General features: G+C 38.8%; 1 protein-coding gene across 2 annotated transcripts; it reads left to right on the top strand.

The window, feature by feature from the left end:
• Positions 1–449: 449 nt before the first annotated feature.
• Positions 450–24,518, top strand: adcy3a (adenylate cyclase 3a). 2 transcript variants are annotated; one of them, XM_088306854.1, is made up of 21 exons: positions 450–665; positions 1,321–2,515; positions 5,487–5,636; positions 6,940–7,070; positions 7,626–7,737; positions 8,118–8,245; positions 8,494–8,652; positions 11,001–11,166; positions 12,191–12,310; positions 12,656–12,798; positions 14,597–14,758; positions 15,000–15,087; positions 16,650–16,766; positions 16,871–17,154; positions 17,299–17,380; positions 17,863–18,021; positions 18,162–18,308; positions 18,884–18,997; positions 19,074–19,200; positions 19,567–19,691; positions 20,993–24,517. In XM_088306854.1, the coding sequence occupies exons 2-21, from the start codon at positions 1,841–1,843 to the stop codon at positions 21,170–21,172; spliced, it is 3,369 nt and encodes a 1,122-aa protein (XP_088162980.1). In that variant the 5' UTR covers positions 450–665; positions 1,321–1,840; the 3' UTR covers positions 21,173–24,517. The 2 variants fall into 2 exon arrangements, with proteins under 2 accessions (XP_088162980.1, XP_088162981.1); XM_088306855.1 differs by lacking the exon at positions 450–665 and having other exon boundaries at positions 1,799–2,515; positions 20,993–24,518.
• Positions 24,519–25,712: the final 1,194 nt, after the last annotated feature.

Genomic DNA, 25,712 nt, shown 5'->3' on the forward strand with positions numbered 1-25,712 from the left:
TCTCTGTGTGCCCTGCGATTGGCTGGCAGCCAGTTCAGGGTGTCCCCCGCCTACTGCCTGAAGATAGCTGGGATAGGCTACAGCACCAGCCGCGAACATAGTGAGGAGAAGCGGTACAGAGAATGGATGGATGAATGGATGTTAGGTTCTGGACCCCAAACCCAGTTAAAAAAAATAACATTTGACAAAGACAAACAAACAAATGCATAATTATCCTTGTCCATGCACCTCCACTACACCTGACACTCAAAATGATCCTTTTGTTTATAACTCTAAAACAGCTGATCAGTATGATCACTTTTCACCATTTTGCACGTATTTAGCATTACTAATGAACTATTTTCTTTAATGTGTCGTTAATGTCCTCCTAAAATTTTCTTACCATATTTTATTTCATCAGGAAAGACCGGAAATTGTAATCGTGGTGTTTTCAGTTCGTGACAAAGCTGAATCTTCTGCGGAAAACACCCAAGCAGGGAAAAGCACACGCACGCACACGCACGCACAACAAATGAATTTATGCCTGGGCTACTTTTTCTATTGTAGTTCTTCATTTTCTGCAAACTGGGGCTAAAAATATTCAGGCTCTTTTGATTCCTGCCGATGACACCCACGTCTACATTTATGGAGTAACGATAGCCTCCGAAATCTGGCTCTGCGTTAAGGTAGGTAAATGCATCAGAGAAGAATTTCACATCTGGGAGAATGGGCACAAAATATCAGTTTACCAGCGCCGCAAGGGAATTTAAATAATCTTGATAAAATACCAGGTCTGGAAAGCAAAGCACAACGTAAACATTGCCATCTCATAAAAATAGTTTATGCATTCTTAAACTCCCAAATGCTAAAAACATCAGTGGAAACGTGATTTCTAGACGGCAAGCATAGATAGCGTCCTTTGCAAGACTTGAGGAAGGTCAGTTGAACGCAGAATATTGTGGCGATGTTCATTGTTTGGGGAAAGTAGAAGCGTTTTTGATGAACTGTTCGTATGGCTGGGCTGCGTGCAACATGTAGTCAGTCACTCAGTCAGTCAGGTAGGCCCACAGCACTGGGCCTGGACCTTGAATGATGACAAAAACGACCAATGCTTTACTGTTCTGTTTGGGGCCCAGTACAGAGCCCAGAAACTACCAAATAAAAAAATAAAAAATCAAGCAGTTGTATTGACCTATCCAGGAACAACCTCTTTAACATCGTCATCGCAGACAAGCCATCAAGATCATACTTAGATAACACATACATAGCAATCTTGATGACCGTGACAAGTTTGCGTGTTTAATTGTGAGTCTCCCTCTTCATGTTTTCCCCTTTATTCAGGATATGTGAGGTGTGACTATGGAAGGCCAACATGCAAAATACTGTCCATGCCATTGGGATGATGGCAACAGGAACTCATGCAAACATCTGCCCACGGGATGTCAACTTCAATTCAACCACTCAGACTGTGTGCATGACTGTGGAGAGCCACTATGGAAATGAGGCCGTGAACCAGTCACGTTGCTGATGCTGAATGAGGAGAAAAAAGACAATCTCTGGATCATGTTGCTGAGGAGGCGTGCCCACTTTGTGGATATGACACAGGACTGAGCCAAACAACAGCGTTCGATGGAGTGAGCACAAATGCAGCAATGTAAGCGGATGTCTCTCTAGTGTCAGTCCTATAAGACAATCAACACACGGAAGGGATTTCATACGCACGTGCGGATTCAAGTGGGATGTAAGGGAGAACTGGTGAAGCGTTCAATAATTTGATCAGCGCCTGTGTGAAAGCCATCGGGTCTCCATTTGAAGAGAAGACAGTCGAGCGAACAGGAAGCTCCAACACTCAACGTCCATTATGCCTCGAAATCGAGCCTTCTCAGAGCCCGAGTACTCAGCTGAGTATTCCGCGGACTGTTCAGTGACTCTGCCCTCTGACCCCGGTCAGGCTGTCGGGCGAACCCACGAGGTCACGGTGAGGAGCTCAGGATGCTGCCTTTGCCTACCTCGTTTCATGCGGCTCACCTTTGCGCCGGAGTCCCTGGAGAACCTCTACCAGACCTACTTCAGGCGTCAAAGACACGAAACCTTACTGGTACTGGTTGTGTTTGCGGCTCTCTTCGACAGCTACATCATTGTCATGTGTGCGGTGGTCTACACCAGTGACAAGCTGGCGTCTATCTTAGTGGCGTCCGTGGGGCTCCTAGCAGACATCCTCCTCTACCTGCTGTGCCGTTTCGGGCTGCTGCCAGATCGCATCTCAAGGCGGGTGGTACCCTACGCCCTGTGGGTGCTCATAGCGGCCCAAATATTCTGCTACCTGGGTTTGAATTATGCCCACTTTCACCAGGCCAGCGACACAGTGGGCTGGCAGGCTTTCTTCAGTTTTTCCTTTTTCCTGACTCTGCCTTTGAGGTTGACTCCCATTGTGCTCATCACGACCGTCACCTGCGGGGTTCACACCCTAGTTCTGGGTGTCACCATCGCCCAGCAGCAACAGGAGCACATCCAGGGGGCAGCACTTGGCAGACAGGTGAGACTCGGCAAGGGATGAAAATTGTAAATGGCGCTCCTCTTGGGGGAAAAAAAAACTATAACCTGTGTAATTTAACTCAAAAAGAAAGACAGCTGTCGGTGTGAAAAGCTCATTTTAATTGCTCTTCTGAACATTTTGAAAGCAACCGTTTTTAGGATTTTGCCTTTATTTACCGCCAAGTTTAAATAATCCAATCAGGGTCTCATTGACGTGTATAGTTTCACATGGTTAAAAAAATGTATGGATCAAATGGCATGAGTATATTGTCTAAAAATCTACAGCATATGTGGCGGTACATTCCGAGCTTCTATTTTACATGAGGCTAATAATAAAAATTGTGTGAATGTCTTTACTTTAGCCTTTAGTAATATTATTGAAACTGAATTGAATTTTCTCTTGTTTAGCTTCAGGAACGAGTTATCTTCACAACCATTATGACTTGTATGCATTATATTTATGAAACACATAATTTAAAATACAATATGTATATTTCCAACTTGAATGCGTATTTTTAAAACCGAAGCCAAAGTCTCAAAGCATCTCTGGCAAAATGACACTTTAAATCAGGAATACAATTTGAACTCTATTTAGCTTTTTTTTTTTTTTTTTTTTTTAAATTACAAGGTAGAGCAACAGAGTGCATAACAAACAAATAGAACACGTAGAAAAAATGCCCCTCCAGCCATGATGAAATCACTTGATACCCTGTGCCTTTTTTCTGAACTTTAAAAGAAGTCATAGTACATTAGCGAGCTTCCCGTCACAGCACCCTGTTTGTTTTACTGCACAAATTGTGGGCATAAGAAAATTAAAACCAGTCCGAGCTGATCATGCAAATAATGACACGCCAAACAAATGTTGCAGATGTATTTTAGTCCAGTTTTACTGCTGTTGTGGCTCAACGTATACAACCTCTTGAAATATAGCTTTGCATTGTAAATACTGTAAACACGTTGCGTGGCAGTGAAATGCGATACGAGGTTGCTTTTTCATCATTTTAATGAAATAAAATTAACAAATAAATGACATATACAGTATGTAGCCCCTTAGTAAAAGTAAGTTGATTTAACAAACAAAGAAACCCCAAAGATTAAAGTGACATTTTACAAACTGTTATTGTGTTGCTCTCAAAATTCATACAACTCAATATGGTTTAAACAAATACAACATAGCTGATATAATAAATAATCATTTTACTAGGAAGTTAAGTCTAACCTACTGTTCTTTGTTAACAGGTACATTGGTATGTGAAGGTCATTATGTTGTGTTTGGTTGCTTTATACAAGCTTTTAATAAAAACTGTTAAACATTTCAATGTTTAGCTTCTCACATGAGTAAATGCATTTTTCTCATGTCACTATGAACATAAGTTGTGGTGCCACATTGACATCTATGCAGGGCTGGGTGATGAATCAATTCGATCAATTCATGAATTTGTCAAAACAGTTTATTTTGGTGAGTTTATTTATTTATTTTTTATCTGCTTCTGTAGTTAAAATCCTTTTCCCGCAACATGTAGTGCTTGCACTGACAACATGGCTGCAAAATCAGTGTTGCCAATGTAGCGATTTGGTCACTATATTTAATGATTTTTCCAACCCCTCTGGCGACTGTTTTTCCCCAAAGCAACAAGCGTGTTTAATTTCTGCTAAACAACAGACCAAAGTGGAGTATTTTCACATTGTTTTGCATATGACTTGAAAGAAAGGGAGGCAATCATGGAGTAAATCTTATTAAATGTTGCCAATGATGTTGTAAAAATAGGGATTTATTTACGTTAAAAACATTTGACCATAAATGTGTGCTTCAAAGCAGCACATAATTTGCCAAGGACACCTCTCATCTCCTGTACAACTTTATACATGGCAATCTGCTAGGTTAAAGAAATGGTCTCATAGTTAAGTGACAGTGATTATTAAAAGTTAAACATCTATGTTTCTCTGTTCAAATGCTGAGTTTTTGTGATCTAAAATAACGAAACCATTTGAAAAGCTTTCTCGCCACTTGTGAGCAACCTATTGAATCTTTGTTTCAAGTTAGCCTTTCATACAGAGCAGTAAGCGGAGCAAATTTATTTGCTGCTATAGTAAGGGTGTTGTACATCAAGTTGATGTTACTGAATGAATAGGTTTAAATTATTTTTGAATGATATATAGTCAGGAAATAACAGGCATATAAAATTTGTTTTTTTCTGACAAACTTACACATATATACAAGGGAGTCACAAAACTCCCTAAAAAGGGACGTCAACCCAAAAGTAAATATATTACGGGCGGCCATTTTGTCACTTCTGTCGACTAAAAATGACATCATAGTTGCTCAGGTCTCAGGTAATGACCAATCATGGCTCAGCTGCAGAAAACAGGTGAGCCGCGATTTGTCGTTTTCCGAGCCTTGTGCAACTGTGATGACATTTTCAGTCTACAAAATGGCTGCCCCCTGTGATGCTAAAAACGGGTGCTTAACTCATTCTTCAAAAGCAATATTTATCAGAACGCCATGTTTAGACGAGTGAAGGAGAACACTTTATTGCAAATCATTTTTGGGGGGCTGACTTCTCCTTTAACCATTGTTGTTCAGATTCTTGGTATAAAGCAATTCTACCATCATGCAAAAAAAAAAGAAAAACATCTGTGTGGTATTTGTGGCAACTGTCATTTATTCCCACTTTAAATGTGGTGGAGTAAAAATCCATTGGGGCTCTGTGCAAGCAAATTGTTTTGAATAAATGTGTTCCTTTTCTTTTGGTGTAATTCTTTTACAATCTCAAAGCTGCAAGTGCAATGCGGGCAGCAAGTTGAATGTTCTGCTGAGGGCTGTGTTTAATTTTATTTTTAGAATATGCCGCTGGGCAATAATAATGATGGGGAAAAAAAAAAGCTGCAGGTTTGGCGGCCTTGTCAATATACTTTTGTCAGAGTCACGTTGCAGAAAACCATTCACCAAACTATCTCCCTGTTTTTTTCAGCTCCTGGCCAACATTGTGATCTATGTTTGCACCATCACCGTGGGCGTCATGTCATATTACATGGCAGACCGGAAGCACAGAAAGGCTTTTCTTGAGGCGAGACAATCCCTCGAAGTCAAACTCAACCTGGAGGAGCAAAGCCAACAACAGGTCAGAGGTCAAATAATACAACATACGAGTATTCAACGACAACTTTATCATATCAACTATTTTAACTATTAAACACTCTAAATGCACTTTTTTCATGATATTGTTGCTGCTAATAAGTAATGCACTGCTCACAAGACGTGGACATTTCAGCTGTCATCTCGGCTTTATTTGTGAGACTTTTGAATGTTTAGCATTGCTCTGACTGATCGCAAACAGTGAAAAATGAAAACGCAAACTAGGGATTACTGAGCTTAATTATTTTATTGTGCTACAATAAAGAATGTGCTCGCTAACCAACATTCTCAATATTATGTTGACGTGACAAATTTTGCTGTCAGAATAATTTGCAATCATGCCTGAAATCTGAAAATTAGCCTGAATGAGAGTCGAATTGTTGAGAGGAATGTAGTTCTATCAACTTATATCAGACTTAATTACAGTAGTCGCCTTCAGAATGGGATGCAGAAGCAGCTGGCAGATGAGGGCCAGCAACCAATCAAGGATGGAGTATGTTGTATTGTCTGTTACCATGACAATTAGCCTCCTATTATGTGTAATCACAAAGTCAACCTGATCCGTCAATTGTTTTTTATCCACCACACTGTGAAATTTTGATTCATATTCAAAGCGCCCCCACGTAATCCTTAATGTCCCTCCCTCCCTCTCGTGTACTTCAGTTGTGTGTATGCATGCTCAATTGTGCATTAACACATGTAGCAGACGGCATGAGGTGTGCTAGAAAAGTTACGGGCCTGGTGACACCAAAGTTCTATTTCAAAGCCAAACTACAAACTAAACGTTTTCTCTGTCAATGTGGACCAGATGACCCAGGAGGAAAACCTTAACTTTGGAGGAAAAAATAATTGTCCCATCATTTCTTGAACTTTTCTGACACTCTTTATGTTTCTTGTCTCTGTGTAATTAAGTGGAATCTTTCAGATTGAATTAATTTAAATGACTTTCCACTTTTTCTGTGCTGAATGAGCAATAGTCAGACCCCAATGAGTCACTTGAGCAAGAGTTTTTTTGTTTTTTTTTTGCGCTTTTGTTAAACATAGACCAAAATAATTTTGGAGGAACTTGAAGAAAGAAAACAACTAACTTTTACCAACATGCAATGTTTAAATAGGTTCTTCAACCGAGCAACCTATCCTTTTAGAAATTAGAATTCACATTTTTATGAATCAGATTGCTCCTTGGTGAGTTGATTCATTAATTTCCAAATCAATAAGGAAATGTAGATCTGATGCACCAACACTATTTATTTAAATCGAGGAGAGTTGATGGTTTGTTTCTTCTTTAGGAACGTCTGCTGCTGTCCATTCTTCCCAAGCACATCGCCGATGAGATGCTGCAGGACATGAAAAAGGAGCCCAGTCAGAAAGAGATGCAACAGTTTAACACCATGTACATGTACAGACATGAAAATGTCAGGTAATGTTGCAACTTTTAATGGTTTAAGTTTGAAGAAAAGTCACTTTCATGATTTATCTCAAAATAACATATATTTGAAGATAAGTGGTGGAAACGTGCCACGACTGAGAACAATTTAGTTCCGAATTGTTGTGACGCAGCGTTAAACTCTTGTTCATCTTCTCAATTGTCTGGATTTTTGGGGTAGGGCTAACCTGGGCCTCAGTGATCCATTTGGGTCCTGGCACAAGTCGGCCGTTCCACACTATTAAAGTCCTGGCTTGATTTCTCCATGTAACAAAAAAATGGTGGCGTTTTTGAGTCGGTTTGGAACGGATTAATGGCATTTCCATTCATTTCAACAAGGAGAGATAATTTGAGTGATTTGAATTATGAGCGTGGTAAATGAACAAATTCAACTCCTAAGTCAAGGCACGTGGATTTTTGTGAATATCACGTACCCTCCTTCAAACTCCTCCTTAATAACTGCTAAGATGACGTCTACAGTAGTTCATCAACCTTCACATGAAGGTGTAGCGATACTAATGCAATTCTTTGTCTCAATCTCTCGTGCAGTATTTTGTTTGCAGACATTGTGGGCTTTACCCAACTGTCATCATCATGCAGCGCTCAGGAGCTGGTCAAACTGCTCAATGAACTCTTTGCTCGGTTTGACAAACTCGCTGCGGTGAGTCTCATTATTAAACTCAGTATTAACCATTGCGATTGTACGCATAAATATGCATTCTTTTTGACAATAGGTTTATAATTTACGTATAGATTTGTCATATGATTAACCAACAACATTTGTTTTTTATCGGATCTTATTTTTACTATAGTTTGCTGTCAATTTTACTATATTATTAAATCTGCGAACATTCTTAGAAAGTAAAACAAATCAATTGCATTCCACAAATGTTTTGCCATTGATAACAGTAATCATAGTAAAACTTAATAGTTAACTAACAATAATTTTAATTTCGAAAAATGTTAATGAAGTCATCATTAGGCTTAAGTCATCCAATATAGTGTATATATCTCTGACTAAAACCCCAAACACCTTTTCAGAAATATCACCAGCTGAGGATCAAGATCCTCGGAGACTGTTACTACTGTATTTGTGGGCTGCCAGACTACAGGGAGGACCATGCCGCCTGTTCCATCATGATGGGCCTCGCCATGGTTGAGGCCATTTCGTGAGTGTCCAGTACAACTGTAATTCAAATTCCCAGAAGTCAATCACAGCATTTGTTGCATGTGATGCATGGTGGTCTGTCACATGGTCACTGGGAAATTGATTACTTAAATAGGCTCGTATAGATTTTTGTGGAGCCATGAAAGAAAGTGCATTTGTTTTTGGGATCATTCTTCATGTGTGTGTGTGTGAGATTAATATTCAACATTTCATTCATTTGATTTCCATGTGTCTGTAAATAAATACTAGGTATGTGCGTGAGAAGACCCAAACAGATGTTGACATGCGCGTGGGAGTGCACAGCGGTACAGTCTTGGGGGGAGTGCTTGGTCAGAAACGATGGCAATATGACGTTTGGTCCACTGATGTCACTGTAGCCAACAAGATGGAGGCTGGAGGGATACCAGGGTAAGAACACGCTGTGGTTGATTTTTTTTTTTTTAATTAACAAAAGTCAACATAAGAAGACAACAGAAGTATGCCGAGGCATCCATCCATCTATTATCTGAGCCGCTTCTCCTCACCAACCGCAGGCCACACAAAGGCGCACAACGAGCCGTGCTCAGAAACACACCTAGGGGCAAATCAGGGTGTTCTGAGGCATAACATTCCTAAATCGAAATCGATACACCTTTACATAGATTTGAAAAATTCCTTGATTTACACCAATATGCGCTTTTTGAACTCAACTACCAAGCCAAATAAAACACCATAATAGTCAAATTGCTTCCCCAGACCAGGATTTTCATAATGGCGACGTATTAGCAGGTTATGTCTTTCATGCTTTTTCTTGCGATTGGCTGGCAACCAGTTTCGGGTGCACCCCGCCTACTGCCCGAAGACAGCTGGGATTAGGCTCCAGCACCCCCGCGACCCTTGTGACGAGATGCGGCTTAGATAATGGATGGGTGCTTTTAATTTAGCCGTCTGCTGCAGGGATGGGCAGCTGGCAGCCCGCTGGCCCATAAAAATTCCAAATACGTTTTCCACGAAACACTGAGGAAAATGGTGATTAAAAATCCCGGAAAATATGGAACAAATCCAAAATGTGAAAAAAATATGTAAAAAACAAACTGTGACTCTGCAAATCTGCAAGCGCTGAACTGCAAATGTGCAGGGTCGACTGCAGTTTTATGTTGTAATATTACCATTCACCACTAGATGGCAGGCATGTCTTAGTGCCAAATAAAAAAATGTATTGTATTGTTGGCATTGCACTTGGTCTTATGCTGCCCAATACTACAACATGAATAGGCGTTACCTTTTCTGTGAATATGTAATGATATGATGGAAAAACATAGTACCACAATCATAAATAGTAAAACTTTTTGAGTGAGTTGATTTTTGTGGCGAAAAAGTGACAAAATGAATTCTTGCACTTAATGTTGGTTTATTGTTCAGCTGTTTTGTGCCGTCCTTGAATGGTAACTTTTATGCAAGAAAGCCGTTTGTACCGGAAAAAAACAACACAGTGGTTAGTTGTTGATTGCTTCAAATGCTTTGTTGTTGGATTTTTCTACATGCATTGACAAATGTATTATCCAAAATGAACTACAATATATTAGGAACATGTATTTTGTCCAGATTGAAATGAGCATTTCTGTCATGCATCCGATTAGAAATGGTGAGTTCCTTTGTGCTCCCACAAGTTGCACAGCTCACTGCTAAAAAATTGTGGTACCCTCCTCCATTTAAGTTGCCCATCTTTGATTTACTGTAGCCTATGTGCAAAACGCATGACATGGTTCCCAACCTTCTCAATACTGGACGATTAAACGGAACGCCCTAATAACTACATTAAACTAATCATTTTTATCCGAAAGTTGGCTTACATAAAATTTAAACCCTTGTTGTTGTGCAAAGCGAAATTTACTGTCACTAGTATCTGCTGTTTCTTCTTTGCTGTCAACGCCATTCATTGTCTTCTTATGTCTCACGCTATTAAACGCACGAAGACCAAGCAAGTAATCATTGCTTAACTTTCACTTCGAACAATAACATTAACGAGGATTTAGGATCAAATGCATCATGGGATTCTAATCAAGTTAAGATGTTTTAAGTCAAACCTTCAGCCGGAAACCAATAACGCAACTTGTTTTGTGTCTATGGGTATGTACAGAGCCGAGCCAATTCATGTCTTTCCGCAATATGTCTGTTTCTTTTTTTTCTTTTTTATGAAACTGTTGGAAAAATATGCGAAAAACTGAAGCCGCGAGTAGTGAAGCGCGACGTGGCGAGGGATTACTGCATTTCTCTTTCGTGATTGTAAATTCAGTTCTCCTATTAGAGTGGGAGAAAATTAAGTGCTTGCAAGTGGAATGCTACTCTGTGGCTAGGCTTCCTGTTTGAAATGCTATTGTGCTGAACATACTCTATTAAGTGTGCCCAAGTTCTCTAGAAAGATGTGTGATGAGATTTGTGTCATTGTTCCGAAAAGTAAATCAGGGCGAGCCACTAAAAACCTGACCGGTGGCTTGTTATGATTCAAATAATTGCCTACCTCATTAGCGGTGTTCTACTTTTCACAGTGCTTCACGAGTACAACAATCAACTGTAAAGGCAGGCCTTTTTAATAAATTTCCCTGAAGTGCCCGACCTTTGGCCCGATTCTCTCCATATATTGACTCAATTGCCTTTTGTCACCAATTTGCTCTTTTGTTAATGTTGGAATATTGCCTGTGTTGCTTTGCTATTGCCTGAAACAAAAATGTATATATACCCTCACTCCACTTCCTCCTTCTTTTGGTGTGCAATAGTCGTGTCCACATCTCGCAGACCACCATGGAGTGTCTTCATGGGGAGTTTGAAGTTGAGCCAGGGAATGGTGGTGAGCGCTGTGACTACTTGAGGGAGAGAGGACTCGAGACCTACCTAGTTGTTGTTTCCAAAGGACCTGTGGGGAAAAATGGCATCAACAGTGTCGTAAGTAGAACCTTTACATGCATACACAATATCGCACCCCTCTCCAAAAGAATTTTCATTGTAGACTGAAACATTTGATTTTGACATCAAACAATAATTCCTGTGTGTAACAAGACATGGACATTTTAGTTTTTGGTTGGATGTATTAAATCAAACAAAGCTTAGACGATTGCACTTTTTTGTTTTTCTTGTCAGCTAAATTATGATATAATAATAATAATGATAAAATGTATTAAGGTGACCGAGAAGTTTGCTTAATTGCCCGTGTGTATTCCATTACATTGATTATTCCAATAGCAAATAACATTGAATGTCTCAGTTCAGCTTTAGATTTGGGTTTTCTATGTGAATACTTTTATAGGAGATAAAGGTGCCTGTGGGTGAAAAAGAAACAGCAGGTATGAAACAGAAAGAAGCCCAATTGGAGCTCTTGTACAAATATTGGCAGTAGCCAAAAGAAGTATTTGCAACACCTTTGGAGAAGTAACTTTGTTTACAGACACATCATTCACGTTTTGAGAAAGAAAGGATCTGCTCAAATATAGAGAAGCTTATATTTGAATTGCAGTGGATGGGCAGCAAGATCATGACCCAAAATACGCTGCCAAACACAAACAAACTGATCGGTTCATCAATGGAAAGACATGTAAGACCAAGTCGGTCTCCAGACTTAAACCCTGTCAAGCATGCAATTTTCTACTAAAGAAAAGACAGAAAAGAGTAACCCCTCAAAACAAACGGCGAAACAAGGCTTTGTTTAAAGCCTGGAAAAGTGTCAGAAATTAAAAATGCAAAGGTGTGGTGATTTGTATGCCTCAAAATAAAAGCTGATGTCTCATTTTTGTCTTTGATGTCAAACCCAAATGTTGTCATTGCACTTCAAAAATCAAAGAATTGTCCTCACTGTTCCCATTCTTCTGCAGGGGGAGTGGATTTGATTCATTATAATGTTTCAAAAAATGTAGTTTTCTTTAGTCCACAGCCTACAGTCTAAGAGTTCATTCGTTTTCCTGTTTCCACATAGAAATTGTCTGTAACTTCGTCCAATGGAAACTCACCTCTGCTGATCAACACCACAGAGTGCAATGGGAGCGTAAACACAGCCTGCACCACACCAGAAGAACCTGAAGAACTGGACACAAGGGTAAACAGCCATAATCTCTCAGATCAGACTATAGATGACGCAGTTAAAAAACAAAACAATAAAAAAAAAAACAACCACGACACGAGTCCTTTGCTAGGAGTCCCATACTTTAGTGTATCATAGACAAACTATAATGGAGAAAAAAAGAAGTTGTATTGTTGTAAAAATAAAAAAAATAGGATTCATTGAAAAACATAATAATAATAAATTCTGCTAACTTTGGTGGCATCAATTTTTTTCCGATTTTGTTTTGAGCTTCTGTTTCTTTCTTCTCCAGCAATTGTTATGATGTTAGAAAGAAGAATGACATGACATTGATAATGACGGCAATTTGGTGAACCGTAGGTGGTAAACCCTTCTTTCCCAAATCCTCGCCGGAGGCTTCGGCTGCGGGACCTGGCTGAAAGGGTGATTGATGCCCAAGAGAATGAACAGGAGCTCAACAAACTGCTGAATGAAGCTCTATTGGAGCGAGAAACGGTCCAAGCGTAAGTCTTCTTTTATTCACATTCATTTTAAAGGTTGGCTATGTCATCTTACCCAGAGTGCCAAGATGGAAATACAGTGTAAAAAAAAAATACTTTTTTTGTTTGTTTTTTACTTGTGATAGAACAAACAAACGTTAATTACGGTAATTACCTAGTTCAATACAGGACTTGATTAATATGATGTTAATGCTTCAGAAAATATTTTCTTTTCATTGATAATAAAGGCTCTCTCAGATGTTTAAAGTCACAGCTGCCAAAAATAAACAGTGATGAGCATTAGGTGTGGGGAGTAATCAAATCCAAGTCTGGCAGATGCTGTTTTGGTTTTATTTGCAGTATTCATCCATCCAATTCAATGCCACCTGTCCTCATTAGAGTTACAGGAGACTAAAGCCTATTCCAGTTGACTTTGATCAATATGTATTTTATATTTAGTACAGAGTGAATTGTGAAATTAGGTGTGTTTCCGTCTGACTGTCTTAGTTATGCCCAGGGGCGCTGCAATGTGACTCTGCCTGACTATGTCAGTGGTTTCATTGGTCTATGGCGGAGGCCGGTAACATTAAATTTGTACCATATCCTTTTTAGGATGTATAAAAACTATAGTATTTTATATTTATGAAAGTAGTTAACTGCTGCAGAATAATCAAATTGTGTTTCTGCATGTACCAAAAACGTACGCTTACTTTCAAAATCGTCAATGTCTATTTGAGTGCTTTTTGTATTCATGCAATGAATACAATTATTCACCGGCAGCAAACCAAAAACTACATCTACGTCAGTGTGCCGTCACCATTTTACCATGTGTCGAGCGCAAACTATTTCACTGAACAATGTCAAATATATATTTGTGAAATAAAAGCCCATTCGAATTTTTATTTTACCTGCTTAATGTGATTTTTGCTCCGCTATAGACGCCAACTTCATCTCCACAAATGATTGTGAAGATGTGAGGCGATGTGAACCATGTTTGTTTTTAATATAGTTCAAATAACACCTAGAATGAAATGTTAATTTTCTACAGAAACTCTTCTTTTCTTGGGTTTAACATGGTTTTGTTACCCGAGATCAAAGATACCTGAAAAATCTTGGCACCAGGTGTTACACATCAGTAATTTCAACTCATACTTTGAAGGACATAAAAATAAAAAGAATTTATTGTAATGCAACAATATACCTATCATATTTAATTTAGAATCACATTTGAAAAACCAACAAAAAACTAACTAAAAGGAAACCACGCAATTTGAAATTAAATACTGATTATTTGTTCTGCAAAGACACAGAGTACCAGAGCAGAAGGATGCCTCCCACTGGTCAATGGGGTTGCTAGTTAATAATATGAAATCCCAATACCTGTGACCAAAACAATAATCAGGGCAATTCCGTGGAATGATATCCCGCCACCGGATATCAATTTTGAAGATATATAATTAAATGGGCGACTGCATGCTGCTTAATGGTTTCTACAATTTGTAGTATCATACAATAAATAATGAATAAATGTGCTGCTGTCAATTACACTGATCAAGAGCAAATTTTAATCCACGATTGCTTTATGTGTCCCTGAATGTATTTTTGTAGCTGATTTTAAAGATATCTTTTCATTTTTTTTTAGATATTTACTTTTGGGGGGGTTTTCGTTTATAACGATGATGTTTCAGATATAAATCGCTGAACCTAACCCTTTATTTAAATTTACTAATGATATTTCTTTATTATTATTATTATTATTGTGAATACCTCATGTGTTAGAGAAATGTTTGATTTGGTTATTGTGGTTCTCTTGTCTCTTTAGTTCAAAGGGGAAGCACACAAACCGTCTCTCCCTGAGGTTTGTTGACCCCGACTTGGAGACTCGCTACTCGGTAGAGAAGGAGAAGCAGAGTGGAGCTGCCTTCTGCTGTTCCTGCGTGGTGCTGCTCTTCACTGCTACCATGGAGGCCCTCATAGATCCCAGGTTAGTTCTTGAGGCCAGCGTGTTCAGACACAAAAACATTTTTCAATTTACTATGAAAAAAAAAAAAAAACCTGACTAAAACCTACATGCATTTACTGATTACTACAGCAATCATTAATAGTATTGTTTGAGGGTTTAATTGTTGAACTTAATCAGAACATTTTATTTTCTGAATATTCTGCTAGATTCCTGCTTGTTGGTTGTAAACTAACGTGATTTTTTTTTTTTGTCTTTGTAACAGTTTGATTGCAAACTACATCACTTTTGCGGTGGGGGAAGTCCTACTGCTAATCCTGACAATATGTTCATTGGCTGCCATCTTACCCAGGGTGAGTTTAAGCACATTTATTCTTTCCTGTTTTAACAATAACATTAGGTTAGTCCTGCAATTAGAATGGCTTCTCTATTCTTCCTATTGTTATTCACACCTGCTAATCACTTAGTGAGAACGATACTTGAAAGAAGTGTTTTGTGTCTTATTCGCCGCCATGGAGGCTGTGAGCGAAACCGCAACATGATGAGCAGGCAGTAACAGCCACGTGAAGCACATTGCTAAGCTTGCGATAGCTAGATGGGGTGGCGTCTTGCCTCGAGCTGCCGACTACTAACTGGCTGCAGGTGACATAATCAGCCTGGCAAATTTTTGGGGCACAGTCGCAGCCATTCAATTATCGGTAAAACATAAAATAACTTAAAATGAGGCCTTTTGTCACAATGGTAAATATTTCGTAAAGCTACTACTTGTATAAAATCCATCCCTTAGCTGAGCTGGTATTTGCTTAAATGAAAGCTTCCGTGTGGTAGCACGCTCACTGGAGATGTCGATTTGTTATTTGGCACAGAGGGCTACTTTTGATTCAGGCCTCTGTGCCATGGAAATTGAAATGCATTTGATATCCAGCAGGATTGATCGCCTGACCTCTCAGGCAATTCACAGCACTGTCAATAAATGACTGTGCTGATTTGAGTATAACGATGAGTAGTCACTGTTAATAGTGTTCCAGGTTTTGCTGTCAGGATCACGTTTACATCAAATTAAAATGTTATTAGCAAACGTGTCTTTCAGGAGTTACACAACTCAGCGTACGTGCTGGAATGTGCTCGTAACTCAACACAGTTAACTGTAATTACCGTGTTGTTTTTTTTTTTTTTTTTTTTTTTACATCATAATGTGAATTTATCACATTACTAACTAACATGACACTTTTTATGTAATTATGTGATATTTTTTTTTAGTGTTTCACAGAACTGAGTTTAACATTTGATTGGTAGAATTGACCTGGATGTTTGGATAACAAGCCTTGGTAAAGATACATTAGCTTGTTACTTGTCGGACGTAATGAATGAGTCCACTTACAACAAGTCTGTTCTTTAAAATGGGTAGAACGAATGATACCTGAATTGTCCAACCCTGATACAGATGCTTGCCAAAATATTGAAACAATTGATTTCTGTGTATTTTTGTGATGTACTGAAATTAAATTCTTGACCAAAACCAAAAGTTGCAGGGACCAAGGCTGAAAACCAAGACGCTGAAATAAATTAGTATACGTTAATAAAGAACGGGGAACACTTTCACAACCCCCAGGTCACTGCAGAAGCAGTCCTTGGTGGCCAGGCTGCCTTATCGACCTGCGCCAATAGCAGACTGCCGCAGCTGCAGGGAACTTTTACTTGCGTTAGACGCAACATTCTATTTCAGCTGGGGGTTTTTGTTTTGGGTTGGGGGGGGTTATAAAAGTCTTTCAGCCGAAAGCTGAAAATGCATCCACCCATCCATTTCCCGTACCACTGATCCTAACTGATGTTTTCACCCGTTTAATTAATTTTAAAAAATAAAGAAATGTGTGTTTTTTAGTTTTATTATTTATTTATTTTTTTTTTTTTAAAGGTTTTTCCTAAGAAGCTTGTTGGTTTCTCAACATGGATTGACCACACTCGCTGGGCTCGTAACACCTGGGCCATGGCAGCCATCTTTATACTGACCATGGCTGACATTGTTGATATGGTAAGAGTTGTAGCACATCCCCAAAAGCTTCACATTAATCAGAGTTAATCATAACTGAAATGGATAATTACTGATTTCATTATGCATTTCTATCCATCTTCTAGCTGAGCTGTCTGCCTCAAAGTGCTTTGTCAGTCAGCACCTCTGTGACTTCCTCATCCTCCTCCTTGTCCACCTGGTCTAGCCCTGAAGGTTGTCTGAACAACCCCAAATATTATAGCTACATTGCTGTGCTGGCGCTGATGGCCACCACCATGCTGGTTCAAGTTAGTCACATGGTCAAACTCACACTGATGCTGCTTATCACAGTAGCGACTGGTGTTGTTAATATATACAGCTGGAGGGACATCTTTGACCGCTATGACATGGCCCGCTTTCAGGATTACAGGTGAGAAAAAAGGTCATGCTTATATTTTAGTACATATTGATTTTTTTTTTTTGCCATCAAATCATAGCTTTAACATTCCCACACGTTTTCTGTAACGTTGATTTTTGTAACTTTGAGTATTTGGATCATTGTTCTTCTTCATAGGTCATATTTAGTGCCATCCAAATTAACCATGACAATTATGATCTTCACTATGATGGTCAGCTTTTATTATTTCTCCCGACATGTAAGTTGAAATTACTTACTTAACTTACTGTAAATGTACTGTCTGTCTATTTTGTCTGTGAATATCCATCTACAAATATCTGCCGATCTTGTTAGCTAACTGGTTATCAGTCTGTTCCTATGTGAAATTAATTAAAAATGGTACTCCATACAGAGAGGTTAAAGCACAGAATCACATTACGGCAGAAATGCTAACTAGTAACTATTATCTTAACAATTGCTCTCTAATAAAAGCCTTGTCTAGTACTCAGGAATTGAGTTATTTGGCATGTGTTCTCAAATTCATCCACTAAATAATGTCAATAATATTTTTAAAGAAATGTATTCCCATCCTGTACAGTATATTTATCAGCAGTTTTACTATAATAATTTACTATAATTAATACCATGAGAATTATGGGCTGTGTGTTGATATTTTATACATTAGAAAGGGCTTGTTGACAGTGGACAAAGCTTGTGATGAGTTTCTGTTGTTACGTGAAGGTGGAGAAGCTTGCTCGCACCCTATTCCTGTGGAAGCTTGAGGTTCATGAGCAGAAGGAGAAGGTATATGAGATGAGACGATGGAATGAAGCGTTGGTGACCAACATGCTTCCTGAACATGTTGCTCGACACTTCCTGGGCTCTAAGAAAAGAGATGAGGTGAGGACTTTACATCAACAGATCACTGCTCTGTTATTCCTCAAATGGTTCTTCACTCTGCCAGTATGCGATGTATTGGGTGCTGCAGATAGGGATGATTACAAAAATGTTCAATGTGGTCTTAACTTGCTGTGTTCTAGGAGTTGTACAGCCAGTCGTATGATGAGATCGGTGTCATGTTTGCGTCCATTCCAAACTTCTCCGACTTCTACACCGAGGAGAGCATCAATAATGGAGGCATTGAATGCTTACGCTTCCTCAATGAGATCATCTCAGACTTTGACAGTGTAAGTTGCTTTACCAAAATGTCTTGTCTTCTGTATTAGTTGTTTGACACTATTCAAAATCAAGAAGGTGCTTTGTGCTTAGTGGATATTTCGATGCAAATATTGTATACAGATAAGGCCAAAGTTATTCATACTCTAGCCAAATTCGGATTTGATGGTAATTTCCATTTGTTAAAGGACTTTTTAAAAAAAAATTTTTTAGCTGAATAGAAAGTGGCAAAACGTTTTTCAAAAAGGTTTTCAGAGAAAATAATTGTTTTTATTTCTTCCAAATGTACACTAGTCGTTTATCTATCAATTCCAGCTCTTCTTTTTAGAGGATTTGGGGCCTAAAAAAATGAAAATTAACCCTTCACATATTCTTGCCTCAGCTCGTTATTTTCTACATAAATGTAAATAAAATTCCCGAACCATATACTATTGTAAGAGCCCAGTTGCTTTACAAATTGTGGATGATACTTTCCCTACTGATCGTGGCCACGTCAAAAAGGAAAAAAATCCTGTTAGTGGTGTGTGTTGAAGAAAAGTAGCTGTGTTTGATGTAGAACTCATCATTTGACTTGTACCCAATACAGTTACTGGACGAGCCTCAGTTTCGCTGCATCACAAAAATCAAAACCATCGGAAGCACCTACATGGCCGCATCGGGTGTCACTCCTGATGTCAACAATGGGTACACGTGTACAAAGGTCAGTATGGTCACTTGACTCTTTTGCGTATCTGTCTTTGTAATTAAACACAATTTATTTGCATGTTGTTCGGCAGAAGGAGGAGCAGTCGGACAGAGAGCGCTGGCAGCACCTGGCAGACCTGGCAGACTTTGCGCTAGCCATGAAGGTTACGCTCATGAACATAAACTACCAGTCATTCAATAACTTCATGCTACGAATCGGTAAGTCTTCACAGTTTAGCTGCTTTTATATGCAGTTTGTATTGTACAAATTCGACATGGATAGTTCATATAGGGTTGATTTGTCTCACTCCCAAATATATTCTTCAAATGTATTACTATATCTCTGGTCTCTTCTGACTGATGTACAAAAAAAACATTAGCGTCTCTCTGATGACTCAAATACGGTACATAAACCAACGATAGGTTCAAGTTACTTCCAGATCTGAACAGATCAGAACAGAAGAAAAAAGGAAGGAAGGAGAATATTAAATATACATAAAAGTCTGATTATCAATCCATCCAATTGTAATTAACAATACATGATTTCTGTTGCTTCTTTTTTTTTGAATCCGTGGCCACCATCAGGTCTGAATAAAGGAGGAGTTTTAGCAGGTGTGATTGGTGCACGCAAACCTCACTACGACATCTGGGGAAACACAGTGAATGTTGCCAGTCGTATGGAGTCCACAGGGGTGATGGGAAACATCCAGGTACAGCAACTGATTTTATCCTGCCTTCGTGATCACTTATTCTTTCACATGTTACGGAATTTAGCTTTAGAGGTTACAGGTTTAGAGGGTTCAAGTAGTTCCTATCAAAAAGTCATTACATTGTTCCAAATGAATGTGCAAGAGCGACCGCAGCCACCTGGCAGTCAGATTTTTCTGGTAAGTAAATGTGAAATACTCTCGGGACAGAAATGAGTGAATTTAAAATAGGCCTGCACCATATGCCGTTTGAACGTCGTGATTGCGATGTGCGCATGCGCAATAATCACATCGTAGGATGTGCGATGTTTCTTTTTTTTGGTGTTTTTTTTTTTGAACATGGAAACGTTTGGTTTGTTTCATAAAAGCAGCACGCTACACTACGCTCTACATTGTAGAGACTACACAGTCCGTCTTGCTAACGCCCTTGTGCAATTTAAAACATTGAATCATTTACTTTATTTAGTGATCACACACCTGGGATGCTGATGAATTGGGGTGAAAATTAAGAAACTCAGCGGCACAAAGAGTTAACTCTGTAAGAATAAAATAAAATCAACTCACGGATGAATAGGATGAAATTAATCTGCCCTGATGCAGCCAACATTAAAGTCTGCCCTGAATGAAAGTTTCATGTCTCGTGGAAAGCCTGCATTCAATTCCTGGCCACGCCATACCAGTTAAGCAAGGCGGGGGCAACGTCATTCTCTGGCGATGTTTTTAATCATCTGAAAAAACGATTTGAAAGCAAGAATTATGCAGAAATCAAAGCTTATGTCCTTGATGAAAACCTGCTCAAGAGTGCCGTGGACCTCGGACCGGGGGTAAAGGCTCATCTTTCACTGGAACGACTGTCCTCATATTCCAACCAAGATAAGAAAGGACTGACTTGGGTAGTCTGTGAATGTCCTTGAAGTATCCCAGCCGGAGGTTACACATAATGGATTTTCTTTTTTGGGGGGTTTCCTAAAATTGGCTGTGAACCAACTTCCTCATCCAGTCTGATGCGGATTGACAAGATCCGCAAAGGCAAATGGAAGAAACTACTCAGAAAAAGACGTGTTATGCATGTAACAGCATTGTGATCAAGGCCTGAGGCTGCAATTGCTGGCTTCAACAAATATTGAGTAACGAGGGTGGATTTTTAACCCCCAAAAATAATAATAATGATAGAAAAGATTAATGTAATCAATTATAGGATATGGGTTTAAAAATGGCATTTGGAAAAATTGAAGTGTGCAAATAGTGTGCAGCACCGCAGCTAAATCTTAATAACTGCATTATGTTGCGTGTGTTTCCCCCAGGTGGTGGAGGATTGCTACAACATTCTCAAAGACTACGGATTTCGCTTTGTGAGGAGGGGGCCTATCTTTGTGAAAGGAAAGGGCGAGCTGCTCACTTATTTTCTCAAGGGAAGGGACAAACAAGGTTCCTTTCTAAATGGCTCTTCTGTCACTCTTCCACACCAAGTTGTGGACAGTTAAGCCCAAACGTGAAAGTAATGACAGCAAACGTATGCTCAAATCAGAGAGGTTGCGGAAAGAGCTTTAGAATGCAAAGTCATTTGCCTTGAAACCATGAAATGCCCTCATACCCTCTCGACACTGCCTAGAAAATCTCTATGGAGCAACATCTTTTTGCAGGCTCTGCTGTAGACAAGGTTGACAGCTCCAATTAATTACTGCGGACATGCTTAACCAGACATCTGTGTCAACAAGCCGCTCATTACTGAAGTTGTCTTCACCTCTATGGGAACCAATTTCCTCTTTTAAGAACACTAGAGAATGTACTTGTAATTCAGTGCCATGGTCAAATCGAATTGTTTGTTATAGGAGGGGATACTGATTGATTGAAATTCTGGATTTACTTGTGTGTGAAAATGTACATAATACATAATTATGCACCAATAGTATAAACATGTAACACTTCATTCAAGGGTCTAGATAATTATGGCCAGGGTGGTGGAATATGCAGACGGAAAGGAATGGGAGAAAGGTGTGATGTAAAAAAAACAAAAAGCAGACTCTAATCACACTGTGACTTCAATGTGTTACGCGCCTTTAACATCCAACTCTGCACTTACAATCTTCCCAAATTTGACCTAAAGCGAGATGTCCTGGAGAGCGGGGGGCGTTCATAGGCGTGCATGATCGATAGTGTGTGTCGGCATTGCGGGATTTCCTCAGTCAATGTATTGCTTTGCCACGGTTGGGCAATAGGTTAGCTCAATCAGTCCTGTCCTGTCCTCTCCTGTCTGCTCATGGATCTCGAAAGCACACTTTGGCTGCTGGCCCGGGCCATCAACGTGAATAATAGGTATAACTGTGCATGTTTTTGGACAAAGACGAGAGTGAAGCCACACAGCAGATACTGTTTGTTTTACTCATTGTTGGTAGATAGAAGTGCCTATCACAAATGTGATCATCAAATTTTCGATGAAGGATTCTATTATCTCAAATCTGCTATTCCTGTCCATTGACTGTGCTTTTAAAGGATAACTGCAGTTTATTCTGTCAGTGTTTTTTTTTTTTTTGTTCTGGCCATTTGTTGATAATATACACAACCGTGAAATTGCTAAATTACTGTTGGCCCAGCAATATTAGAAGTAGACTAAAGTAGTCGTCTAATCAAACCTTCAAGGTCCAGTTCAGGAAAACACATTCAAAATCTGACGATTTTTTTTGAAAAGACAAGTAGAACTTTTGTCTCTAATGCATGTTAAATATTGCTCTTGTCGCAAAGCGTAACATTATCTGTTTACCCAGATATCCTCACCGCTTTCCTACCTCACTGAAAAGCCACTTGCAGCACTCTAATTCACAGATTTGATTGGCTGAGTTGTAGTGCACAGAAATGTGCGTTTCCTTTGTGTAAAACTGTGGTAAAAGCTACCAGAAAGCTGCGCTGGTTAGAATGAGAAAACTTAAATCTCCCCCCAAAGGTTACGCTGGTTAAATTCAGCAAAGTATTTATAAAAATTTCGACTGCAGCCTGCCTGTTGATCACCTCTGGTTTAGAACATCAAATGTATTTATTTTTTTCCGTATGTGAGTAACATCCCTGTCAGTTTGGGGATTAAACAAATAAGAAACACGCAGCAATAAAATGTAGTTCCTTTAACACCATGGCAAGGAAATGGACAAGAATTTCATTCAGCGGAGGGTGTTTCCACCTGTTATTATTTTGGGATTGCTCTCAATTGTGCTCGCACCCAAATAAATAACAGCTGGAAATGGGATCTCATCTGTTTCAAATAGTTGGTTGGCTATTCTCTGTTTCCTTTTGGTTTTGACCAGTGATGAGAAATGACTACACGACTTCAAATCTTCAACAGCTGGCAAACAAACAAACCAGTGCTGGAAAGTTATGGAATTATACTAACAAGGGTACAATTTTGAGGTACCTGCACTTTACTTGACTATTTAAATTACTTTGTGCCATTAATCTACTTTAGATTTTCTACACAAATTTGACAGCTTTAGTTACTTCTCAGGTCAAAATTGTACACAAAAACATGAATTGTAGACACAATAACATGTTTTTGTTTAAATGTTCTCCTTTGTGACCTCTTGAAGAGAATGTGTCTGATTTCTGTCATTTTTTATTTTTTTAAGATGTCCTGTAATGATTACATTTCCACTTATTCTTTATAAGGTTTATTTTATAATTAGGAATTTCACACTAAAATGGTACCTACCACCCAAGCTTTGACAACCACTAAAGTCAAAAAGTGGGTTTCATGCAAAGAACAGTACTTCAAACCATCTGAAGTAGTCTAAGTACTGTGCTTTTACCAAAAATAATGTAATGGAATTTGTGCGGAACCGTCACTTTGTCCATTTCTGGTCAAATTTGCGGGAAAATGTGAACATTTCAGCGACTTTAAATAGAACAGATGAATCAGCAACTCGAGGTGAAAATATCATTCAGCAGAAAGTTGCCATTTTAAACGTACAAGGTAGCAGCCGGCACACACGGGAGAAATAGTCACCATTACGCAACTTTTGAGTCAGTGTGTTTAAGAAACCTCTGCTGTAGAACGGGATCAAAGTGCAATAGTTTCTTCTGAAAACCTTGACATGCTCTTTTAAGAAAAGGTTAAGTCATTCCTTCCCCTTTAATTCATATTTTTATAATATAATGTAAAATTGTGCTCCATTTAAAAAAGATGGTGTTGTACATAAGAGTCAAAACAGTATTTATGGGTGAGATGGATTTATTGCAAACAACTGGGACATTTTTTACACTCACGTGAAAGTGCCAATTATCATGAAATGACTAGATGTTAAAGCCAAAACATGGATTTGAGATTGTTTCCTTATTTGTACAAAGTATTTTCAAAGAACCTAGGAAACAAGATAGCACTTTAAATAATGTGTTGATTCCAAATATTACATTGCTACAGTACTTCGACAGCTCCAACTAATAGCACCAAAAGCTCGCATAGATTTCTCCCAAGTGGTTCTAGTCACCCGCACTGCCCCAATTTTCTATGATTGACTCTTGACTTGATGGTAATGAGCCTATTGCTGTTTCCCAATTGATTTATATCGTAGACATCTACTGTATGAACATTTGATCCCTAGAATGCTTTTTCATTTTAAGTACTTCTAAGTCGATGTTTCCTTGTTCATTTCAGTTGTCATAATAAAGTGAGTTGATTTTTCCAAACACAAGCCTAGCAGTCATTTTTATAACCATGATTTTGTTTTATCAAACTGTAGTCAGCCGCATACTATATTTATCCAAATATAACACAATTATGTGTTTCATGTTTGTTATTATCAATTTCCAAATGTATTTTGGCCAAATAATCCAAACCTTTCAGTTCAATGTTTGTTCCTAAAAAAATAAATAAACAACAAGCCTATCATTCATTTTCCAGACATCATTGACCGTCTACGGATGCATCAACAGTGGGGATTAGGTATCATTTTAGAAGTGAGTGCCAGAAAAAACTGTTTGCTGCTGAAATGCAACTGGAGTGAAGCTTCCAGTTGAATAAGCAAACAATACGTCCTACCCATGCCTCTGTGTAGCAGGGTTCCACCGCTATCGGTCACAGGATTGAGAGGTGCGTTACGTGTATGGGTTGAACAAGACAAAAGTGCAGTTGGTTCGCCTCTGACTACTGTTTGGAGGACAGTGACGTCACACTAAACAAAGTGACAGTGTGCAAACGTACATGTTTCAATGTCTAATAAAAGTGATGACCGGAGATCTGAAAGCTGGACACAAAACACCGAGGAGAGGGTTCATGTGGAAAATTGACTGAGTTCCGTGATTATTAGATCCGGAGATAGAGAAGAAAGGAATTGTGGGGAAGAAAACGAAAGACTGAAATGACGTTTTTGTACTTTGGCATTGATTTAATTAAATCATTGTCATTATGAGACTATCGTTGTATTTTATTTTATATTTAAATCATACAGAAAATATAGTAATATATATTTGGTTAAAGTTTAATTTTCTACAGAAGAGGTATTATTTGTCACATTTGATACGATTATGTTTTTTATTTATTTTCTATCCATAAAAAGGAGGCACAATTTAAATTTGAGTTGCACAAATATTGTCACTGGCACATGCAGTGCACAATGCAAAAGACGTGCAATAAATTAATATTAATTTGTAAACTTTAATTTAACTTTTGATGCAACCCAAAATGCGCACCGTACGGGGCATTTCTAACAGTAAATAAATTAATTAGATGCGAATATATTCATAATTTCATGTTTTTTTATCACAAATTCTTCCAATATCGTGCAGCTATAATGTAAAGTATCTTTGAATATGATATGATTTCAGTATCTCGAGGGCGGGCCGACAGTCCTCTGTTTTGGATTTCAAAAACATGGTCACCCTAACATGTTTTTCGTTGGTTGTGGCTCCCCTTGAACTGCCCTCTCGTTGCACATGCGCCCAGGTTGATGCTGTCCTGTAGTTGGTGTTACGGATAACAAATAGAAGTGGAGGCACGTGTGCGCCCCTAGCGGTGACGCCGCACGTACAAAAAGACATGAA

This window comes from Idiotropiscis lumnitzeri, chromosome 10 (genome assembly GCF_059441095.1).
Source record: "Idiotropiscis lumnitzeri isolate Australia: NSW breed Sydney's pygmy pipehorse chromosome 10, RoL_Ilum_1.0, whole genome shotgun sequence".
NCBI lineage: Eukaryota > Metazoa > Chordata > Actinopteri > Syngnathiformes > Syngnathidae > Idiotropiscis > Idiotropiscis lumnitzeri.